A 21,561-nucleotide genomic window follows, 5' to 3' on the forward strand; every position below is an offset into this window, starting at 1 on the left:
CTTGTGGTTATTTCCCCAGTCACATCAGATATATTTCCCAGCTGGTGAAATCCCCACATTTCTTTCCTGACCCAAAGAATAAAGCCTATTGTGATGGGACAGGTCAAGTGAAAGATTCTAGAACTGCTCCTCCCCACCTCTACCTTAAATACTCAACCAAAAATCAATGCCCTATCCCTGGGGGAATCCCTATCTCTTGCTACCACCATCCAGAACCACCACCATCCAAAGCTCAAAAGATGCAGACCTGGTGATCCCCAACATATTTTCATTTAACTTATATGTTTGGCCTGCACAAAATTCAGATGATAGATTTTCACAAATTTAATCAGGTGGTGATGCCAATGCTCAATAGGCCCATGTACAAGTGAGAAGAGTGTACATGGAATAGTCCATGTATGAGATGGCTTGGCCATAGTGGGTAATGGAGTCCATGCCTGGGTTCAACAGAATGGCTTTTCCCTCACAAAGGCTGGTATGCTATGACACTGATGAGTATCCAATCTGCCATCAGAGGAGGCCAACACTGAGCTATGGGAATTCAGAAATATGGTTTAGTCTAGCCAAGCTGACATACTACAAAAACATCACAGTGACCAAACTGCCTTACTAAGGTATTTAGACAAGGAGGAGATGAGAGAGGTAGAGTCTGAAATCTTTGTGAGTTGATTTCCAAGGAGAGTGTTTCAAAGCTCAACAATACCAGAAGCCTGTGGATGATAGAGAGCATATAGATTCATTGAATACTTGGACTCTCAGTCCCTTGTTGGGTGGCTTTGCAGGCTTTGTTACAAAAGGTGCACCACTGTCAACCTGCAAATGATCCAGAAAGCCAAATACATGATAGTCTGGTTTCAAACACCACAATGGTATGCCTAGAGTCAGCTAATGAGACTGGACCAGCAACATCATAACCTAAAAAAGTGTAACAATGGTGAAGCACTGTTGGAAGCCAAAAAAACGAGAGTCAAAGGTCCAATGTAGGCAATCCATCAAGAATGGGTAGAGCCAATGCCCCTGTCCTGTGGATTCCTTCACTGTTAAATAAAGGGGCCAATTTTTGGCAGAAGTCATAAGTCTTGCATGTAGTGGAGGCTTCTGCATCAGAAGCAGGGTCCTCAACTTTGTGTCCAATGTAGGATGGTGGATGTAGTGCCATGTTCAGTATGACTGTGGGTTCAGGAGGCAATGTGGACCACACAGGTTGGACCAGCACCTTGACTCCAATCAGTCTCCTCAGAGAAAGGGTCCTTACTATGTGTCCAGTATGCTGAGTCATGAACTACAATTTGTTCTTAGTCTGCAGCCCAAAGAGTCAGTAGTTTTCTAAGTAACAGAACCGATGGCTAATCCAATGGGGACAGGCCAAGAGTCAGAAAAAACATGACTTAGAATATCATCTAAAGCAATGGTTCTTCCCTTGTGCATGTTGGGTAGGAATCTAAATTGGCATTGCCACTGTGGAAAACAGTATGGAGGCTCCTCAATAATTAGAAATACTATGTGATCCAATAATTCCACTACTGGGTATTTATCCAAAGAAAACAAAAAAGACCCATTAGAAGAGATATAATATGCACCCTGTATTTACTGCAGTATTATTTACAGTAGCAAAGATATGGAAACAACCTAGGTGTCCACTGAGAGATGAATGAATAAATAAGATGTGGTATAGGGACACCTAGGGGGTTCAGTTGGTTGAGCATCCGACTCTTGATTTCAGCTCAGGTCATGATCTCACAGTCTGTGGGTTCGAGCCCCACATTGGGCTCTATGCTGACAGTGTGGAGCCAGCTTGGGATCCTCTCTGCCTCTCTCCTGCTCGCTTGCTCGCTCTCTCTCTCAAAATAAATAAAACAAACATTAAAAATTTTTTAAAAAGATGTTATACACAATGAAATGTTACTCAACCATAAAAAAATAATGAGATCTTACTATTTGTGACAACACAGATGGATGTAGAGGGTATTGTGCTAAGTGAAATAAGTCAAACAAAGAAAGACAAATACCATATGATTTCACCTACATGTGGAATCTAAAAAAAAACAAAACAAAACAAAGCAGAAACAAACTCATAAGTACAGAAAAAAAACTGATGGTTGCCAGAGCTGAGGGGATGGGGGGATGGGCAAAATGGAGGAAGGGGAGTGGGAGGTACAGACTTTCAGTTATGGAATAAGTCAGGGGGATGAAAAGTACAGCATAGAAAATGTAGTCAATGGTATTGTAATAGCAATGCCTGGTGACACACGGGAGCTACACTTGTGGTGAGCACAGCACAATATATAAAACTGTTGAATCACTATGTCATACACCTGAAACTAATGTAACACTGTGTGTCAACTATACTTCAATCAAGAAAATAGTAATACATTAATTTTAAAAATAAAGTGATGGTTCTTAACCAAGAGTGATTTTTTTCGTCCAGGAGACATATGACAACGTCTGGAGACATTTTTGATTTCCATGACTGAGGGTTGGGATGCCACTGGTTATCTAGTGGGTAGATGCCAGGATGGTGATAAACACATTACAGTGCCTGGGACCTCCCCATGCCCCTGCAGAGAATTATAGTGCCTAAAGTGTCCATTGTGATGAGGTTGAGAACCTTGGTGAAAGGCCCTTCAGTCCTTATTGCAGTTGGTCTTCCAGAGTTGTCACTGGGGCTGGATGGGTGTTCCCCATTCTAGCCTACCTTTGTATCTGTTTTAAATTCTCCATAATGAGGGCACCTGGGTGGCTCAGTTGGTTAAGCATCCAACTTCAGCTCAGGTCATGATCTCACCATTTGTGAGTTTGAGCCCTGCATCAGGCTCCGAGCCCTGCATCTGAGCTCTGAGCAGCCTGGAGCCTGCTTCAGATTCTGCATCTCCCTCTCTCTCCTCGCCTCCCCTACTCACACTCTATCTCTCTCTCAAAAATAAATAAACATTAAAAAAAAATTTTAAATAAATTCTCTGTAATGAAAAGTGTAATTAAATGTAGAGGCCTAAGGAACCAGAATTCTGGGCAATCTCCATTCTTATTCAGACTTTCCAGAGATTCCTATGCTTTCTGAAGTCTGAGAACATGACTATAATTGCCAGGAATGCTAGGAGGATTGTTTTTGTTTTTTGTTTTTGTTTTTTTCTGGGCCCAACAGAGACTCAACAGAGACTCTGTTATGAAATTTCCCACCAATCTTTGACAACACACTTACTTGCAAACATTTTACTTCTTCCAGATCCTCTTTCTAACACTTGAACTAAAATTTTCTGCTTGTGCTCTCTTCTAATTTATCACCTTCACAAGGGCCGGGAATTTTGTCTGTTTTGTTCACTGATACAGGTAATCCCAGCACTTAAAACACTACCTAACACTTTATAGATGCTCAATAAACATCTGACTGACAGACTGAATGGATGAAGGAGGGAACGAGCTAGCTTTTTAAAATTTGTGAGTTTTTTTTTTTTAATGTTCATTTATTTTTGAGAAAGAGAGAGCATGAGCAGGGGAGGGACAGAGAGAGAGGGACTCACAGAATCCAAAGTAGGCTCCAGGCTCTGAGCTGTCAGCACAGAGCCTGATGCAGGGCTTGAACTCATGAACCGCAAAATCATGACCTGAGCCAAAGTCACTTAACCGACTGAGCCACCCAGGCACCCCAAAATTTGTGGGCTTTTTTTTTTTTAATTTTTTTTTTTAACGTTTATTTATTTTTGAGACAGAGAGAGACAGAGCATGAACGGGGGAGGGTCAGAGAGAGGGAGACACAGAATCCGAAACAGGCTCCAGGCTCTGAGCTGTCAGCACAGAGCCTGATGCGGGGCTCGAACTCACGGACCGCGAGATCGTGACCTGAGCCGAAGTCGGCCGCTTAACCGACTGAGCCACCCAGGCGCCCCATGTGGGCTTTTTTAATAGCAATCTTTTTCGAGATAGTATTCACACACCATAAAATTCAACCTTTTAAAATTCAACCTATTAATTTGGTTTATAGTATATTCACAAAGTTGTACAATAATCCCAACTAATTCCAGAACATGTTTATCACCCCCAGTAAGAAATCCTGTACTTTTAACTAACTTGAATTTAAATAAAAACTTGAAGCATTTAAAACAATAAAAATAAAAAGGGAAAACGAAACAAACACACAAAAAGAAACCCTACACTCATGAGCATTCGCTCCCCGTTCCTCCCTCACCTTAGTTCCTGGCAACCGTGAATCTACTTTTCTGTCTCTGGATTTGCCTATTCTCCGGCCATTTCATATAAATGGAATCATACAGTATATAGTCCTTTGTGACCACCTCCTGTTACTTAACATGATGTGTTCAAGGTTCATCCATGTTGTAGCATGTAGCAGTATTTCACCCCTTGTTATTTAAATTTTGTTTTAACGTTTATTTTTTTTTTATTTTTTTTTTCAACGTTTATTTTATTTTTTGGGACAGAGAGAGACAGAGCATGAACGGGGGAGGGACAGAGAGAGAGGGAGACACAGAATCGGAAACAGGCTCCAGGCTCTGAGCCATCAGCCCAGAGCCTGACGCGGGGCTCGAACTCACGGACCGTGAGATCGTGACCTGGCTGAAGTCGGACGCTTAACCGACTGCGCCACCCAGGCGCCCCTAACGTTTATTTATTTTTGAGACAGGGAGAGACAGAGCATGAACAGGGGAGGGTCAGAGAGAGAGGGAGACACAGAATCTGAAACAGGCTCCAGGCTCTGAGCTGTCAGCACAGAGCCCGACGCGGGGCTCAAACTCACGGACCGCGAGATCGTGACCTGAGCCGAAGTCGAACGCACAACCGACTGAGCCACCCAGGCGCCCCTCACCCCTTGTTATTTACGGCTGAATAATATTCCATCATACAGAGATAGCTCGTTCTGTTTGTCTATTCATCAGTTGATAAATACTTGGGTTTTTCCCACTGTTGCGCTATTATGAATAATGTTATGAACACCCTTGCACAAACTTTTGTGTGAACATGTGTTTTAAACTCTTTCGGGTGGAATATACCTAGGAGGGGGATTGCTGGGTCATATGGTAACTCCATGTTTAATTTTCTGAGGAAGTGCCAGGCTGTTTTCTGAAGCAGTGGCACCATTTTACATTCCCACCAGAAATGTATGATACTGTGACTACCATGGGTTCTTGCGTAACAATGTATTTCACAAGAGTGAAAAGCACCCACTTAGCACCCAGTTTCTTGCTTCTTCTCAAATTCAGTAAAAATCCTGATTTTAACAAGTCAGGGATTTTGCTGAAATGAAGGCAAAAAATAATTTAACAAAATATTTAATAAATCTGAATTCTACTTGTCTTTATTTTATTATTCCTCCAACCATCATCAATCACCCAGACATGAGCAGTAAATGTTAAATGGAGTCCCCTATGATATGCTGTCAACTTTTATCGTCTATAGCCACAGCTTTATACATTGGGGTGGTTTTTTTTTAATGTTTATTTATTTTAAAGAGAGAGAGGAAGTGCATGCACCTACATGTGACCTGAGGAGGAGCAGAGATAGAGGAAGACAGAGGATCCAAAGCTGGCTCTGTGCGAGAGCCCCATGAAGGGCTTGAACTCATGAACCATGAGATCATGACCTGAGCTGAAGTCGGATGCTTAAGTGACTGAGTCACCCAGGCACCCTATACATGTTTTTTGATTCTGTTAATGTAAATATGTGTTTATCATGGGAGGAGGATAAGACATATTTCATTTAGCATCTTGTCACTTTGACTTTGTAAATATTGGATGTATTGGTGCAGGGCCTCCGTTACACTCTTGCCTTGGTTGCGAATGTTGGGGGCCAGCTGGTAGCTGCCTAACTCTGCTTTGTGATCTAAGCAATTAATCTCTTTTTTTTTTCCCCTTGCCAAATCTGGTAGGTACAAAATGCTGGATAAGACCTATGGTTTATTTTGTATTAAAAAAGAATTTTTTTTTTAACATTTATTTATTTTTGAGAGACTGAGAGACAGAGCATGAGCAGGAGAGGGGCAGAGAAAGAGGGAGACACATAATCCGAGGCAGGCTCCAGCTCTGAGCTGTCAGCACAGAGCCTGATGCAGGGCTCAAACTCACGAACTGTGAGATCATGACCTGGGCTGATGTCAGACGCTTAATGGACTGAGTCACCCAGTGCCTCAGGATCTATGGTTTAAATGGCAAGTAAGAGAACAGCCCTCCCAAAGGAAGTTAATGAGACCAGGTCACTATCTGCTCAAGTTGAGGTGGACTTTCAGCCTCTCTTCAGGGCTGGGGACATTACCAAGACAATGAGTTTAAAGTGGTTTAAAAACAATAGGCAGACTTACTCTTCTGGAAATCTGACCCCTTTATGTGAAAATGCGGGTGGGGGGAAGGCCATGTTGCTCTGTGCAGCTATTACAAGCCTGTTTCAAGGTGATTCCACTTGGTGTTATTCTCCATGAACACAGATTATGAGATGTCTTCTCCATGAACTGAAATTTTCTTGGACTTCAATCAAATGTAGACAAGTAGAATGAAAGCATGGCCCAGCTGATGCTTCCACCTCTGGCATTTCTCCAAACCAAGGTGGCCTTGATGCCTAGGAAAGCCCCATGCACATGGCAGCCTGGGGAGCAGGGGCAGGAAAGGCATCTCCCCATGAGGAAGAACATCCACATAATTTTTTCCTGTGCATGATGTGAATCCATAAATTCATGAGAGACAAAAACCAACATCCTCTAATGAAAATTTCGGACTTAGAGGACATTAATAAAATGCTGTCATAAAATTCCCAAATTCTCAAGGAACACTTAAAAGTTAAATTAAGATCTGTCACAGGTACATACATGCAATTGAATAGAGGACAGGCATCTGATCAGAAAAAGCGGAAATATAAAATTTTAATTTGGTGGGTAAAAAAACCGTGGTATTTCTGTCCTCCTATTATCATGCCTTCCCCCTTTCCTATCTTGTTGGGAAAGAAGGTTGAATTCTCCATTCAGTGCTATGGCAGTCAAGGGGTGGGGAGTGGGTAATCCCTTCACAACAAAAAGAAGAAAACCAACTCTCTTCTTCACACGCAATGGTTCAGGAAACTGTAGGGGTGAACTGCAAGGAATTAAAAGCCTGAAGGATGCAACCAGTGTGCAGAGCTCATAAACATGACATGATGTAAGCTACAGGATCTGCATCTGAGTAAATGGTTGCATATGCAGAAAATGGGAACCGTGTGAGGGATCACCGCAAGGGTGAAGCATTGTCCCTCCCCAGACAAGACTAGCACAAGATTAACAGAGTCCTTGTTTCATCTTTAAAATGAGCAAAACGAGGGGCGCCTGGGTGGCTCAGTCGGTTGAGCGTCCGACTTCGACTCAGGTCATGATCCCACACTCATGGGTTTGACTCCCGCGTCGGGCTCTGTGCTGGCAGCTCAGAGCCTGGAGCCTGCTTCCAATTCTGTGTCTCCCTCTCTCTCTGCCCCTCCCCCACTCACTCTCTCCCTCTGTCTCTCTCTCTGTGTCTCTCAAAATAAACATAATAATAAAAATAAATAAATAAGTAAAATAAAATGAACAAAAGGGGAATTGTATATAGTCAAGGCTTAAGATACTGGGCAGCAACAATAATGCCACCAAATCTTTTTCCTTTTAATTTCTTTTTGAAAGACGAATGTGTGAGTGGTACTTGGCCAAGTAGAGTTGGAATATTTGATTAAGAAAATGATGTTATCCAGAGTTTGTAAGGCTACTGGATTGAAATGATGTTGAGCCATTTAAGTTAAGGTGTTATCAGTTGGATTGTACTTTATATTGTGTCTTAGATTTTTTTTTCTTTCTCTTTTTCTTTTTTTTTTAGAAAAAGCAATTTTTCTGGACTGTAGCTAAAAACAAAGAGGATGATAGGGGCAACTGGGTGGCCTAGTCGGTTAAGCGTCTGACTCTTGGTTTCAGCTCAAGTCATGATCTCACGTTTCATGAGTTTGAGCCCCGCATTGGGCTCCACACTGACAGTGCCGAGTCTGCTTAGGATTCTCTCCCTCTCCCTGTCCCCCTCGCTCTCTGCCCTTCTCCCCCTCGAAATGAATAAATAAACTGAAAAAAAAAAAAAAAAAAGAGGATGATGATGGCCTGAACAACAGTCATCAAGAAGTTCTTCTCCAACGCTTCTTGTACTTTATGTGATCATTCATTTCCCCCCAACGTTTTATTTTGGAAAATTTCAAACCTACAAAATGCTGCAAGTACAGTACAGCATACCCTTCACCTCGATTCATCAATTCTCAGCCTTTTTCCATATTTGTTCTTTCTAGACAGATATAGCTGTAGATACCTGTTTATATGTAACATGTATATATACATGTACTTATGTATAAATATACATGTATATGAAGGATAGGTATAGGCACATATCTAAACTTAGATATAGGTATAGGCATATATAAACACACATTTTTTTCCTGAACTGCTTGACAGTAAGTTATGAGACTTCAACCCTACACACTTCAACATGTATCTCCTAAGAAGGACATTCTTCTATGTTAACTCAATATCATTATCAAACCCAAGACACTTAACATTTCTTCAATACTTTTATCCAATATCCAGTCCTTATTCAAATGTCCCCAACTGTCCAAATAATGGCTTTGAGAGACTGCCCGCACAAGGGTAATATCTCTTCAGTCTCTTTTAATCAAGCACTGTTCCGTGGGTATTTTCTTTCATGATACTGATGTTTTTGAAGAGTCCAAAACAGTCACTTCACATGGTACCTCTCAACCCAGATCTGCCTGATGTTTCCTTTTTCTTTTTTTTTTTTTAATTTTTTTTTAACATTTATTTATTTTTGAGACAGAGAGAGACAGAGCATGAATGGGGGAGAGGCAGAGAGACAGGGAGACACAGAATCGGAAGCAGGCTCCAGGCTCTGAGCCATCAGCCCAGAGCCTGATGTGGGGCTCGAACTCACGGACCGCGAGATCGTGACCTGAGCTGAAGTCGGACACTCAACCGACTGAGCCACCCAGGCGCCCCGATGTTTCCTTTTTCAAGGGAGGTCACGAATGAGAGGTTTAGGTATTGCTATGAAAACACACAGAAGTGGAATCTGGGCCTGTGAAGAGGGCAGGGACAGGGAAGACTCTGAGGGGCTCTGGACTGACTGAGCTCAGGTCTGAATGATGAGTAGCAATTAACTCAGCACACTGAGCCATCGAGAGCAAAAGCACCCCGGGCCCAGGGTCCACGACGCTGTAGCAAAAGAGAGCGTGGCGGCCGAGGGAAATTACAAGCTTGGGAAGACAGCTTGGGGCTGAGTGTTCCCGTCAAGAAATCTAAGAGGAAAAAAAAAAAAAAGAAATCTAAAGAAAAGTCTATGCAGTCAAGTGAAAGCCCACGGCAGGGGCCTGGGCTAGTGATAACTATCTACGAGCCAGTGATTTAATATGCTCTATAATGAATGAGATCACTGCAGAGAGTAGAGAATAGAAGAGATGGGGTTTAGGCCTTGAAAAATACCACCACATGATGGCTGGGTGGGAGAAGGAGGAGGAACAGCCAGAGAAGGAGGAGGAGACCTGCAGAGTGTGTGTGAAGAAAGACAAAGGAAGAAGGGGTTCAAGAAAGTAGTAGGGCAGTTAAAGAAAAGATCATCTGACGCTTGTTAAAACAGTAAGGAAGACTTTATTCGGGCTATTGCAATAGGGATATGGCAACCGGGGAGCAAGATCTGGCTCAACTCTGAATCCAAGGCCAAGTGGGGATGTACAGCCAACAGAGTGTCGGTGGATGGAAAATTACTAAGAGGGGACATCAACGATTCTTGCCTTTACCAAGAATCAAAGGTAGGGCGTGAGGAATTTGAGTAGATGTCAAAGATGAGGAGATTCTCACTAAACCGACTTCGTAGAATTCTTTGCTGAGACTGGGCTGGGAAGGCCAGACACAGGATGGGGGGGTCAAAGCTGAGATTTAGTCAAAGAGAGGCCCAGAGGAACCTGATTAAAATTTGATCAAGGAGAGAGTCCTTGTCAGGGGTCAGCCGTCCAGAGCTGCAGGGATGAGGACGGAAAAAGTATAACCACATGGACGTCATTTGACTTCTGCAAGAGCTATGAAGTTTGAGGATATCTTTTATACAGTTCTATGTAAAAATACTTATTTTTAAAAGTAATTCCTTTTGTATATCCATATATGGAAATATGATGAAGCCATAAAAAGAACGAGAGAATTATTTATGTAGTGATATGGAATGGTTGCCAAGTTAAATCTTTAAGTGATAAAAGGAAGGTGCAGAAGAACATGTATAGTAAGTTAGCATTTGTATAAAAAAGGGGGCAATAAAAATACACAGACATATATATGGGGGAGTGTGCCCCCATATAAATGCGTTTGCTGGTGTATGTGTAAGATGCTTTGCAAGGAGATACAAGCAACTGGTAGCACTAGGTGCCTGCAAAGACAGGAACTCAGTGACCCAAAGCATGAGCAAAGACTGTGCAATGCACAGCCTTTTGTACCTTTGGAATTTGGGGCCACATGCAAGTATTGCTTATTTTTAAAATTAGTGTATGAATATTCTGAGATATTATAATTTGCATTTCGCTAGACATATGTTCAAATGATAATATAAGGAGATCTATCTTCATTTCTAAGTTATATGTATCCCATTTTATAGACAAACCATTATTTGTCCAATGTTTCCAACTATTCATTATTAAAAACTATACTGCAAGGTCTTTCCTGTACATTCATGTTTGTACGCACGTTTCTGTCGCATAAATTCTGATAGATGGAGCAAGACAGTTCCACATTCCCTTCCACAAAGGCTGCTCTAGGCCACACATTTCCTCCATCCACACCAGTGGATGCCCCTTGCTCCATGTGTTTCACACTGAGTATCCGCCCCGAATTGTGCAAGGTCTCTAGTGTGGCAGAGACGAGGCCGAGTGCTCACTCGCTTTTCCTCTGGAGCACACAGGTAGGCCACATTTCTCGGCATGCCTTGCGCTGAAGCAGGGCTGAGTTCTGGTTGATGGCAGTAGTGATATACAGCAGCACAGCTAGAGCTGGCCTCTAAAAACTCTCCCCGTGGTCCTCAAGCTTTCTCTCTTCCTTCATCTGCTCAATGGGTACAGAGGGTCACATGGAGGACTCTGAGCTCTAGAGTATTACTTGTCAAGCAGAGAAATAAACTTATCATATCCCATTGCTGCCTCCCCCCCCTCCTAACTAGGATTTGACCCACACACCCAGGACCTGTCACCAAGTCCTTTGCTCAGATGTCATCTTCTCGGGGCACCTGGGTGGCTCAGTCAGTTACGCATCCAACTTCAGCACAGGTCTTAATCTCAGGGTTCCTGAGTTCGAGTCCCGCATTGGGCTCTCTGCTGCCAGTGGAGAGCCTGCTTTGGAGCCTCTGTGCCCCGCACCCCCCCCTCCCCCCACCGCCCTCTGCCTCTGCCCCTCCTCATCCCTCGCAAAAATAAACATTTAAAAAACAAACAAACGTCATCTTCTCAAAGGGCATTCTCTACCACCCAACCTAGCACAACCTTCTGCCATCACTCCGCTTATCTGACCACCTTTGAGGGATCTGATTGTCTTCTAATACTTATATTTCCTCTGAACCTTCTTCCCCAGACAATGCTGCAACCTTGATCAACCTGGCTAGCACCATTTAGGGTAGGAGGTGAGACATAGCTGCAGGTGACCACTAGGCCCCTGACCTCAGCCCGCCACTCACCACTATTCTGGGGACCCTGTACCTCACGACAACTACAGCCGCACTTCCCAGGATATAATCCAAACAGAGGATGGTGACCACCTTCTTCATTCATTCTAAAACACTTATTGAGCACCTACTATGTAGTAGACACGATTCTAAATGCATTCAATATACCAGGGAACAAATGAGACAAAAATTCTTGCCCCATTCTGGTGGACGAGACAGACAATAAACAGTAAGCCCAATAAATAAGTGCCTTATATGAAAAGAGGCGATGGGGTGAAGAAGTTCAGGGTAAGAGGTAGGTGTCTATGCTAAGTCGGATGGAAAGAAGGTGACATCTGAGAAAAGACCTAGAGGTGACAGTCACATGTTTATCTGGGAGAAGTTTTCCAGTGAAACAATTATGCAAAGTCCCTGAGGCAGGGCCAAGTCTGCAGTGTTCAAAGAGCAGGAAGAATTCCATGTGGCCGGGAACCTGGAAGGAAATGAGGTCAGAAGTAATGATGAGGAGGGTGCCCAGATCACACAGGTTTTAGAGGTGAGTGTAAGGACTTTGGCTTTTGCTCTGAGTAACATGATGTGCCTTGGCAGTTTTAGAGAAGTGACATCTATTCTGACTTACATATTTTAAAGCAATTTTTTTAACGTTTATTTGTTTTTGAGAGAGAGAGTGTGCATGCGTGCATGGGGGAGCAGAGAGAGGGGGGACAGAGGATCTGAAGTTCTGTGCTGAAAGTACAGAACCCGACGTGGGGCTCAGACTCACAAACCTTGAGATAATGACCTGAGCCGAAGTCAGAAGGTCAACTGACTGAGCCACCCAGGAGCCCCTATTCTGACTTACATATTCAAAGGGATCCCTCTGGTCATCGTACTAAGAACCTGCCCAGGGGTGGGAGCTGAGTAGAAATTGGGAGAGCAGGGAGGAGGCTGCTGCAGAAACCCAGGGAGAGTGACAGTGGCTGGTGCTGGATTTGATAACAGGAAGTGTGGCTCTGTTTGAAGATGGGGCCAACAGGATCTCCTACCGCACTGGCTGCTAAGAAAACAGGAATCAAGGAGCCTTCCAAGCCAGCCTGAAGAGCTGGAAGAATGGAACCACCTGAATTAGGGAAGGCTGAAGGTGGAGTGGTTCTAGGAGCAGCATCGGGGGCTCAGGTCTGAACTTGGTAAGGCTGAGAAGTTTCAAGACATCAAAACAGAGACACTGGGTAGGCAGTTGATTGCAAGCGTGGAGTTTGGGAGAAAAGTCTGAGTGGAGACTGAACTTCAGAAGTTGACTACTTTCCATAGTTGTTGTTGCTGTCCCCACCCCCACCCCACCCCTGGTCTATATTTTGTGACTCAAAATAATGAATCATGCGTGGCCACATCACTCTGAATGATAGGACTTATGTGTGCAAATGAGGAGCACTGTAGTTGTGTGTTAATAGTCTTTTTTTTTTTTAATGTGTATTTATCTTTCAGAGAGAGAGAGAGCGTGTGCACATGTGGAGAGGAGGGGCAGAGAGAGAGCGGGAGAGAAAGAATCAATCTCAAGAAGGCTTCACACTGTCAATGCAGAGCCAGACGCCAGGCCCAATCCCACAAACCTTGAGATCATGACCTGAGCTGAAATCAAGAGTCAGACGCCCAAGCAATGGAGCCCCCCGGGGGCGCCAACAGTTTGTCTTCGACTGTGGGTTAACTGTTGTGCTCTCTAGAGAGACCACACTAGTCTAACTTTCAGCACTTTGAGTAGCGTGACTGTGTTTTCTAGGAGTTCAGACAATGAAAATGAGAATGATTACGTAACAACACGAGCATGACATAGACGTCACTGAAACACAGATCCGGTGATTGAGGCAGGTGAATGACAAATGGGAGGATGCGTATAACTGGGTTAGGAAAGCAACTGCGCAGAGAGGAATGTGAGCTCGCGCACGGTGCGCAGACACGAAAGCACCCACGGAGACTGAATCTCACAAGTTCAGGATAAGACAGGCAAGTACTTCTAAATCTATCAAAAATGGGGGCTTTTCGGTCTCCCCCAAAGACACCAATGCTCAGTGGAAACTAGCCGCCACTGAACTGGGGTGGGCACACCACACAAACAAGCAGGCATTATCATACAGTATCCTTCCCTTAAGGATTCAGATATTGCACATTTCCAGATTCAGATAGTGCAGCTCAAATGTCCTGTGGGCTAACAAAAGGGGGAAATTCTGGAAACAGATGTGTTGGCCCCCTAGGGTGCAAAACCGATTCTGTCAGGTCTTCCTGTAGTTGGTTATTCATGCTATAGTTAGTCTTCCTATAGTTAGTCCACTGCAGCGTGGCAGCAACAACAAACGTGCCCCCTAGCTCTCAGGTACTTCGATTCGAAAAATGGAGTTTCAATCAACTTTCTTAACTCCTATGACTACTGCAATGCAATCACAGAAGACGTAGAAGATTGCTGATCCTTTATCCAAAGACAAACTAGACTTTTCTTATTTCTTTGCATATTTGGCGGGCATGCAACCCATCCCATTCAGTCTCTGTTTCTTAGCAAGGAAAATGAAAAGACCTTACTTGTTAGACATCCTGGACATCTTCTGTACAACATTGCTAAAACAGAGATGTAATTTACTTACCTGTGACATTGAGGTGTTCATAATGTGCATTTTGGTCATTTCCATTTCCTCAAAATTCACAGACGCATTTAATGAGATTTTTTTTACTTGATCGCTTTTACTTCATTATGTAAAATTTGCTTTGACGCGCAGCTCAGCAAGCCCACATCACACTAATTCCTGGTGTCAGTCCGATGTGATGACATCAAGCTCAGCATCCTCTTGACAAAAGCACTGATCATGGAATAATTAGGATTTTCGGTTTCACCACCACATAGAAGAAAAGAAGGGTGTCCTCAAGACTGCAGGCAGTTTAGAGAATTCTTACTGTAAAGGGAAAGAGAAAAAGCAAACTTACCGTATTGTCAGAAGAAAAAAATATGTCGTTATTTTTTCTTCAACGTAGATAATTTGCTTTTTAATCAGTACTATTGGGTTTACATTCTCTTTTTTAAGTCTTTCATTTAAAGGGGTGCCTGGGTGGCTTAGTCAGTTAAGTGTCTTGATTTTGGCTCAGGTCATATCTCATGATTCATGGGAGTGAGCCCCAAACTCAACTCATATTGAACCCTCTGTCAGCACAGGGCCCGCTTGGGATTCTCTCTCTCTCCCTCCCCCACTCATGCTCATGTGTACTCTCTCTCTCTCAAAATAAATGAACATTCATTTATGTATCTTAAGAACATACACGTTTGCCTGGGCCTGGTTCCATGGGACTTGTGCTCTGCTGGGTACAGATGCTTGGGGTTGTTCTGGTCTTCATTTTCTGGTCTGCATATCCCCCTTTTCCTCACCAGCACCGTGCACTGCTCCTCCACAGTCCTGGTGTTATTCTCAGTGGCTTCTCCTGGAAAGTACGAGATTTGCCTTGGACTAGACTATCTGCCCACACTCTGCAGCAAGAGCAGCTCCATCAACCGTCCAGGCATCTGCCCTTGGGAGCCTCAGGAGGGCAGATCCCTTTGTTACACAATCTTGTCCATGTCCTTGGCATTTTTTTTAATTTTTTTTTTTATTCTTGAGAGAGAGAGAGAGTATGAGTGGGGGAGGAGCAGAGCAAGAGAGGGACACAGAATCTGAGGCAGGCTCCAGGCTCCAAGCTGTCAGCGCAAATCTCGATGCGGGGCTCAAACTCACAAGCCAGGAGATCATGACCTGAGCTGAAGTCGGCCACACAACCGACTGAGCCACCCAGGTGCCCCACATCCTTGACGCTTTTGCCGCTTCTTAATACTTTTCAAAGTGACACTCTTTCCTTCTGTCCAGCTGACCTGACATACCATGCATCCCATAATGTCTGGCCCATCAGAGAAGAAAGAACGGATTCAAATTATTTGGGTCTGACCTTGTTTCACGTCACCACCTCACTGGCAAATATTTATTGGGTTAAAAAAGAAAGACTACTGTGACACTCGTCAGCTCTCTGTGTCATCAGGGGCTTCCAGATAGGCTCAACAGCTTTCAAACCTTAATTCCAAGCACGTTAATATTATAAAACACAGTCAACCAAAATTGAGAAATTCCAGTAGGACAGCACTTCTCATCCTTGCCTGCACACTGAAATAGATTTTCAAATCAGTATATACATTTTTTTAAAGTAGGCTCCATGCCCAACATGGGGCTTGAATCCATAACCCAGAGATCAAGAGTCACATGCTCTACTGATTGAGCCAGCCAGGTGCCCCTTGGTATATATTTTTTAATACCAAAGTCTGGGTCTCACCCTAAAACATTCTGATTTAATTGCTGTAGGGTGTGGGCTCAGACTTTTTAAAAGCAACATACTTTATGGTAGAAGCCAGCTGGCTTTTTTTTTTCTTTCTTTTTTTCTTTTTTTTTTTTTAAAGCTCTATGCCCAACATGGGGTTTGAACCCATGACCTTGAGATCAAGAGTCACATGCTTTACCAACTGAGCCAGCCAGGTGCCCTGCCAACTTGCTTTCTTTCAGGGTTATAAACTTCCTTAGAGAATCTGGTTCTATTTGTGCATATTCTGACTGAAAGCTTTTCACAGCATAAATAAGGTGCTTGCTTGCCCACTGAAGGGAAGTACTGACTGAAATACTTATTTCTTATTCTGATGACTTTATCAACAAAGTCAGTATATTCGAAGGCAAGCACAGATCCTCAGTTCAACCACCAAGGTGAAATGGAGATTGCTGGACATCTGCTTTCTGCTTAACAAACCCTACCTCCTCACCTCTGCACTCCCTTGACTGCCATTTTCTGCCTCCTCAGAATCCTGAGGGTCATCGGCTCACTCAACCACTTCAGCATCTGCACACGTCCCCATACACCGCCACCTGTCCCTCCCCACACTGTTCTCAATACTCCCTCAGCCTTCATGCCCACCACTTCTAGGTGGCCTACTTGGTTGAAGGTAGTCATTCTTTGTGAACTGAGTCAAGCATTTTGAAAGCATTCCTGTTATTGCAATACCTCCACCAATGGCAGTTGTGACAGGATGCAGTGATGGGTGGCAGCAGCAGCGACAGGCAGCAAAGGAAGTTGAGATGATGGTGGCTGCTGTTAAGGCAGCCGTGACAGGCTGGGGCAATGGCGGCTGTGGCAATGGGTGGTGGCCATTGTAATGAATGGCCACAGGGTGGCTACCACTGAAGTGAACTGCACTGAGGCAGCTGCTCTTTGCTAGAGAGCTTTCTCTCCACCGAAGTCCACTCTGCCTCTGTATCTGACAAACAGGAAGCAGCAGGGAATTTGAAACTCCAGTCCCCTAAGTGACCCTGAACTAAATGACTGATGGGGGTTAGTGTATAAATACCCCCCACCTCTTGAGTGGGAAGGTATGTTCTCCACTGTTTCCCAGAGTTCCCCAGAGAATTAAGCTGTTGCCCAGTGATAATCTGCTTGATAAGGCAGCCTTGATGTACTGCTTTCCCTTCCTGTTTCACTTCCCTCAGCCTTACCAGGGCTTTCTGGGGTCATCTCCCAATGCCTTGCCTCAAAGTCTATTTATGGGGGAACCCAACCTAAGATAGTGCATCATGAACCAAGGATTATGATCCAAGCACAGATGGCACATTAACAAAAGCTGACCCTATGCCAAGCCATAAAGTCTCAACATATTTCAAAAGATTGAAACCATATAAAATGTGTTCCCAGCCCAATTGCAATTAGGCAAGATAACTAGAAAAATCCCCATATGCTTAGGAATTTAGAAATACAGTTTTAAATTTCTAAATAAGCTGGGATCAATGAAAAATGCAAAACAGAAAGGCTTGCTTTGTGGGAAATTTAAATACATACATTAGAAGAGAAGAAAGATGAGGTGCCTGGGTGGCTCAGTTGGTTAAGCATCTAACTTCGGCTTAGGTCATGATCTCACCGCTCGTGATTTCGAGCCCCGCGTTGGGCTCTGTGCTGACAGCTCAGAGCCTGGAGCCTGCTTCAGATTCTGTGTCTTTCTCTCCCTGTCCCTCCCCCACTTGTACTCTCTCTCAAAAATAAACATTAAAGAAAAAAAAGGCTAAAATTCAGTAAGCTAAGCTTCCATTTCAAAAAGGTAGAAAACAGGGGTGCCTGGATGGCTCAGTCAGATAAGTGACTGACTCCTGATTTCAGCTCAGGTCATAATGTCACCATTCATGAGCCCCACATTGGGCTCAGTGCTGAAAGTGCAGAGCCTGCTTGGGATTCTCTCTCTCTCTCTCCCCCTCCCTCATTTGCTGTGTGTGTGTGTGTGTGTGTGTGTGTGTGCGCACGCGCATGCGTGTGTTCGTGCGCACACACGTACTCTCCCTCTCAGAAAGATAAAAAAGGTAATTATAAAGAAGATAATTAAATTAAAAACAAATACACAACACAAAGAACATCGACAAAGCCAAAAGTAAATTCTGTGTAGATTAAAATTGGTAAACTAATCAAGACTGAATAAGTAGAAAACAAAGAGGGTACAAATAACCAATGTCAGAAATGAGAAAGCAGCTTTCACTGCAGATTCTATAGACATTAAAAAGATTATATGAGGTTATTATGAACAACTTTATGGCAGTTCGAAATTTTAGATCATGTGAAAAATTCCTAAACGCAATTCACCACAGGAATAGAAACTATTAAAGTTCCTATGGTAGTTTAAATGTGGGCAAAATTCCTTGCAGCCAAATGCCATCAAGAGGTGGAGTCTCCTACCCCTTTAACCTGGGTTGACCTTGTGACTTGCATTGACCAACAGAAAGTGGTAAAAATGGACCTTGACGGTTCCATTTTTGCTCTCTTGGACCGTTGATACCACCAGATAAGGAAGCTGGTCTAGCCTATTGGGAGAGAGGCCACTTTGAGAGGTTCTACATAGTCTCGACCTGTTTTGTCTGTTCTTATCACAGTTCCTTTAGCTACATGGAGCAGAACCCCACTCAAGCTTACCCAGGCAAAGGGGGTTGGCTGAATACAAAGAATCTGAGGACTCAATCCACAGCCCAAGAAAACTGGAGCTGCGAACAGAAAGCCAGCAGGACCCAAGCAGCCCTTTTAGGGACCACAGAAGCTAATCACAGTCCTCCCTCTACCTGGGTTTTCCCTGCTTTGGGCTTCCTGGCATCTGTTAGCTCTTGCAACCCCAATGGCAGGACTTCTACCTCAGCTCCCAAGCCAAGTGACAACTTTCTTTGTCTTAACGATCAAATCCTGAGGAGACACTCTAGCTCATTTTTCCAAGCCAGAGCACAAGACTTAGGCTTCAAATAGTCAGTCCAGTCATCACTGGTCAGTCACTTCTAATTTCTGGAAGTCTGGAGTCACCCACAGGGGGAAGCGACATGTCTGAATGAATCTGGCTGCAGGTCCTGGGCATACCAACTGGGCACCTGGGGTTCTTTCTCCTACATACATGTCTGTCTGCCTTCTGTCCTTTAGGACATGCCCCTGCTGGGGAGCGTGTAATCAAATAGCTGGGCCCACAGAACACGGACTCCTGAGGAGAAATGCTCAGGAGCTGCAGCAGCCATTGCTGGTCCCTGCCCACATCCACTCAGCATTCTTCTGGGCCCTGAATGCTTACTTGATTCTCCACTACTCTCCGCTCAGGGCTCTTTTGATGGCAGGGCACATGACAACACAGGCAGAGGTGCTAGATGGTCAACACCCATGGCAACAGCCCCAGTGACAGATGGGGAGTTGATGATCTATAGCCCAACTTCCTTGCCCCTTGGATTGAGCCCACTGACCACGGTGGTGACTGGCCTGATAATGCACCTTTTATTGGCTGCCTTCCTGTCTCACCTCCCCATTCCCTTCCAAATGCTTCTGGAATCACACATTCCAAATATACTATCTGCTCTCCGGTTCTCAGGGTTGGACTCTGGAAGAACACAAACGAAGGCAGAAGTCCAGGGCAGCAGACTCTAAGCCACATTCCACAATGCAGCCGTTTTCAATAAGAAAGCCAGTATTTTTAGCCCCATCGCCTAGTGTGCATGTCTATCACACAACTGGCTCAAAACTCAGAAGGAAAAGAAGTGTGATATTTATTGCCCTCCAAGCCTCAGGTAAACACTCAATAAAGACTTGGTAAATGCTAAAGTGGAAGGGAGAGAGAGCCTTTTCCCATGTCTGTGCAGGAGACAGGAAGTGGCCGTTGGCAGAGTTAACAAGGGAAGAGGAGTCAGCTTAACCCTGGTGAACACGTCCTTCTTTGGCACAGTAAGTGAAGCTGGGGAACAGAGGAGCAGGGTTTCTGCCCAGCCAGCTCTCCAGGGGCCCCTCAGGTGCTGAAGGCAGGAATCAAAGCCCGGTATATAGAGTCTTTATTTATTGTAAGTCCTGCTGTCCAGAGAAGCAAGACCCACATCCAGGGTCCTCATGACTTCACCTGGCCACTCTTCAGGGGTGGGGGCATCAAGTGGCCACTCACGTCTAGTTTTCCTACGGCTCAAAGAGTCCTCAGGAGGCAGGAAGCGGCTGTGCCTATAGAAAAAACACATCAACATCTACTAGCACCTACTTTGTGCCCGGCCCTGGGACCACCACCGGGGAGATTGCAGCAGAGGCTGCCCTTGCCAAGTCCACAGTCTGGAGGGGGAAAGTATTAAGTGATGACCATGCCATCTGCCATGTGAACGCGTGAGACACAGTGAATTGTCACTGGGAGCAGGGAAGGCTCCATTTACTATATTTACTGAGCACCTCCTCCGTAACGTTGTTACAGGGCACTGAATGAAGCAGGCACAAATCTCTAACTCGAGGAAGAGACAGACAACAAACAAACAACTAAAAATATGTCAACTGGGTAAGTTCTACGAAGAAAAGTAAATCAGGGTGTGTGGAGGGGGAGGTAGAGGTAGCACTTCTGTCAGCTACATGAACATAAGACGTCCTTATATCATGTTTTCTGAGATGAGACTGGCTACATGTTTGCCACTTTGCAGAGCAGAGAACAGAGACTGGCATCTCGCTGCCCGCAATCAGGTGGGGAAAGCTGAACCTGGGATGCCATTACCCAGAAGGAGGAAGATGGGGAGGAGGAGCAGGTGTGGTGGTAATTATTCTGAGTGCACTGACGAGCTATGACAAGGCTGTAAAGGGGAGAGATGTGACCTAATTGCCATTTTTACAAGTTCCTCTGGCCGCCAGGGGAGAGTAGACTTGGGGGGCGGGGCAGGATGGCCACAGGGAAGACCAGGGAGAGGCTGGCTGCTTATGTAGGGAGGGAACAACTAGCCCTAAGATGGGAAGGTGAGGTCTTTACTGTTCACATGCCCAAACAACTCGGAAAAAAAAAAAAAAAAAACAATGCTAACGTATGACCAACATATAGACTAAGAAACTAATGTGAACGGTATGAAATTACTAAATATTCTCTAAGAATTAAAAGTCCTGATAAAGAAGATGTGGTTTATATATACAATGGAATACTACTTGGCAATGAGAAATAATGAAATCCTGCCATTGGCAGCAACGTGGATGGAACTGGAAGGTATTATGCTGAGTGAAATAAGTCAGTCAGAGAAGGACAGATATCGTATGTTTTCACTCATATGTGGATCTTGAGAAACTGAACAGAAGACCATGGGGGAAGGAGACAAAAAAATAGTTACAGACACAGAGGGAGGGAGGCAAACCACAAGAGACTCTTAAATACAGAGAACAACTGAAGAAGGGTGGGAGTGTGGGGGAGAGGGAAAGTAGGTGATGGGCAATGAGGAGGGCACTTGTTGGGATGAGCACTGGGTGTTGTATGGAAGCCAATTTGACAATAAATTATATTCATTAAATAAAAAAACAAAAGTCGTGCTAGTGTCGGCTGTTAGGGCCTGAACTTTTC

General features: G+C 44.3%; 1 protein-coding gene and 1 non-coding gene across 4 annotated transcripts in view; both read right to left on the bottom strand.

Moving 5' to 3' along the window:
- Window positions 1-21,561, bottom strand: part of CHCHD5 (coiled-coil-helix-coiled-coil-helix domain containing 5) — a 43,538-nt gene that overhangs the window by 18,774 nt on the left and 3,203 nt on the right. For 2 of the 3 annotated variants that reach the window (XR_002078803.2, XR_002078802.2), the window contains exons 4-5: window positions 14,970-15,128; window positions 14,303-14,608 (exon numbers count right to left, since the gene is read on the bottom strand). Coding sequence is in view for 1 of the 3 variants with exons in the window: in XM_019445016.2 (XP_019300561.1) it covers window positions 20,181-20,204 (24 nt within the window). In the remaining 2 variants the exon portion in view is untranslated. Of the gene's footprint in view, window positions 1-14,302; window positions 14,609-14,969; window positions 15,129-20,027; window positions 20,205-21,561 lie in introns of those variants that run through there. The other variant, XM_019445016.2, reaches the window with a different exon arrangement.
- Window positions 16,134-16,206, bottom strand: TRNAK-CUU (transfer RNA lysine (anticodon CUU)). The gene has a single exon. It is a non-coding gene; the product is annotated as a tRNA-Lys (tRNA).

This window comes from Panthera pardus, unplaced genomic scaffold (assembly GCF_024362965.1).
Source record: "Panthera pardus isolate Hobbes unplaced genomic scaffold, ASM2436296v1 HiC_scaffold_26, whole genome shotgun sequence".
Taxonomy (NCBI): Eukaryota; Metazoa; Chordata; class Mammalia; order Carnivora; family Felidae; genus Panthera; species Panthera pardus.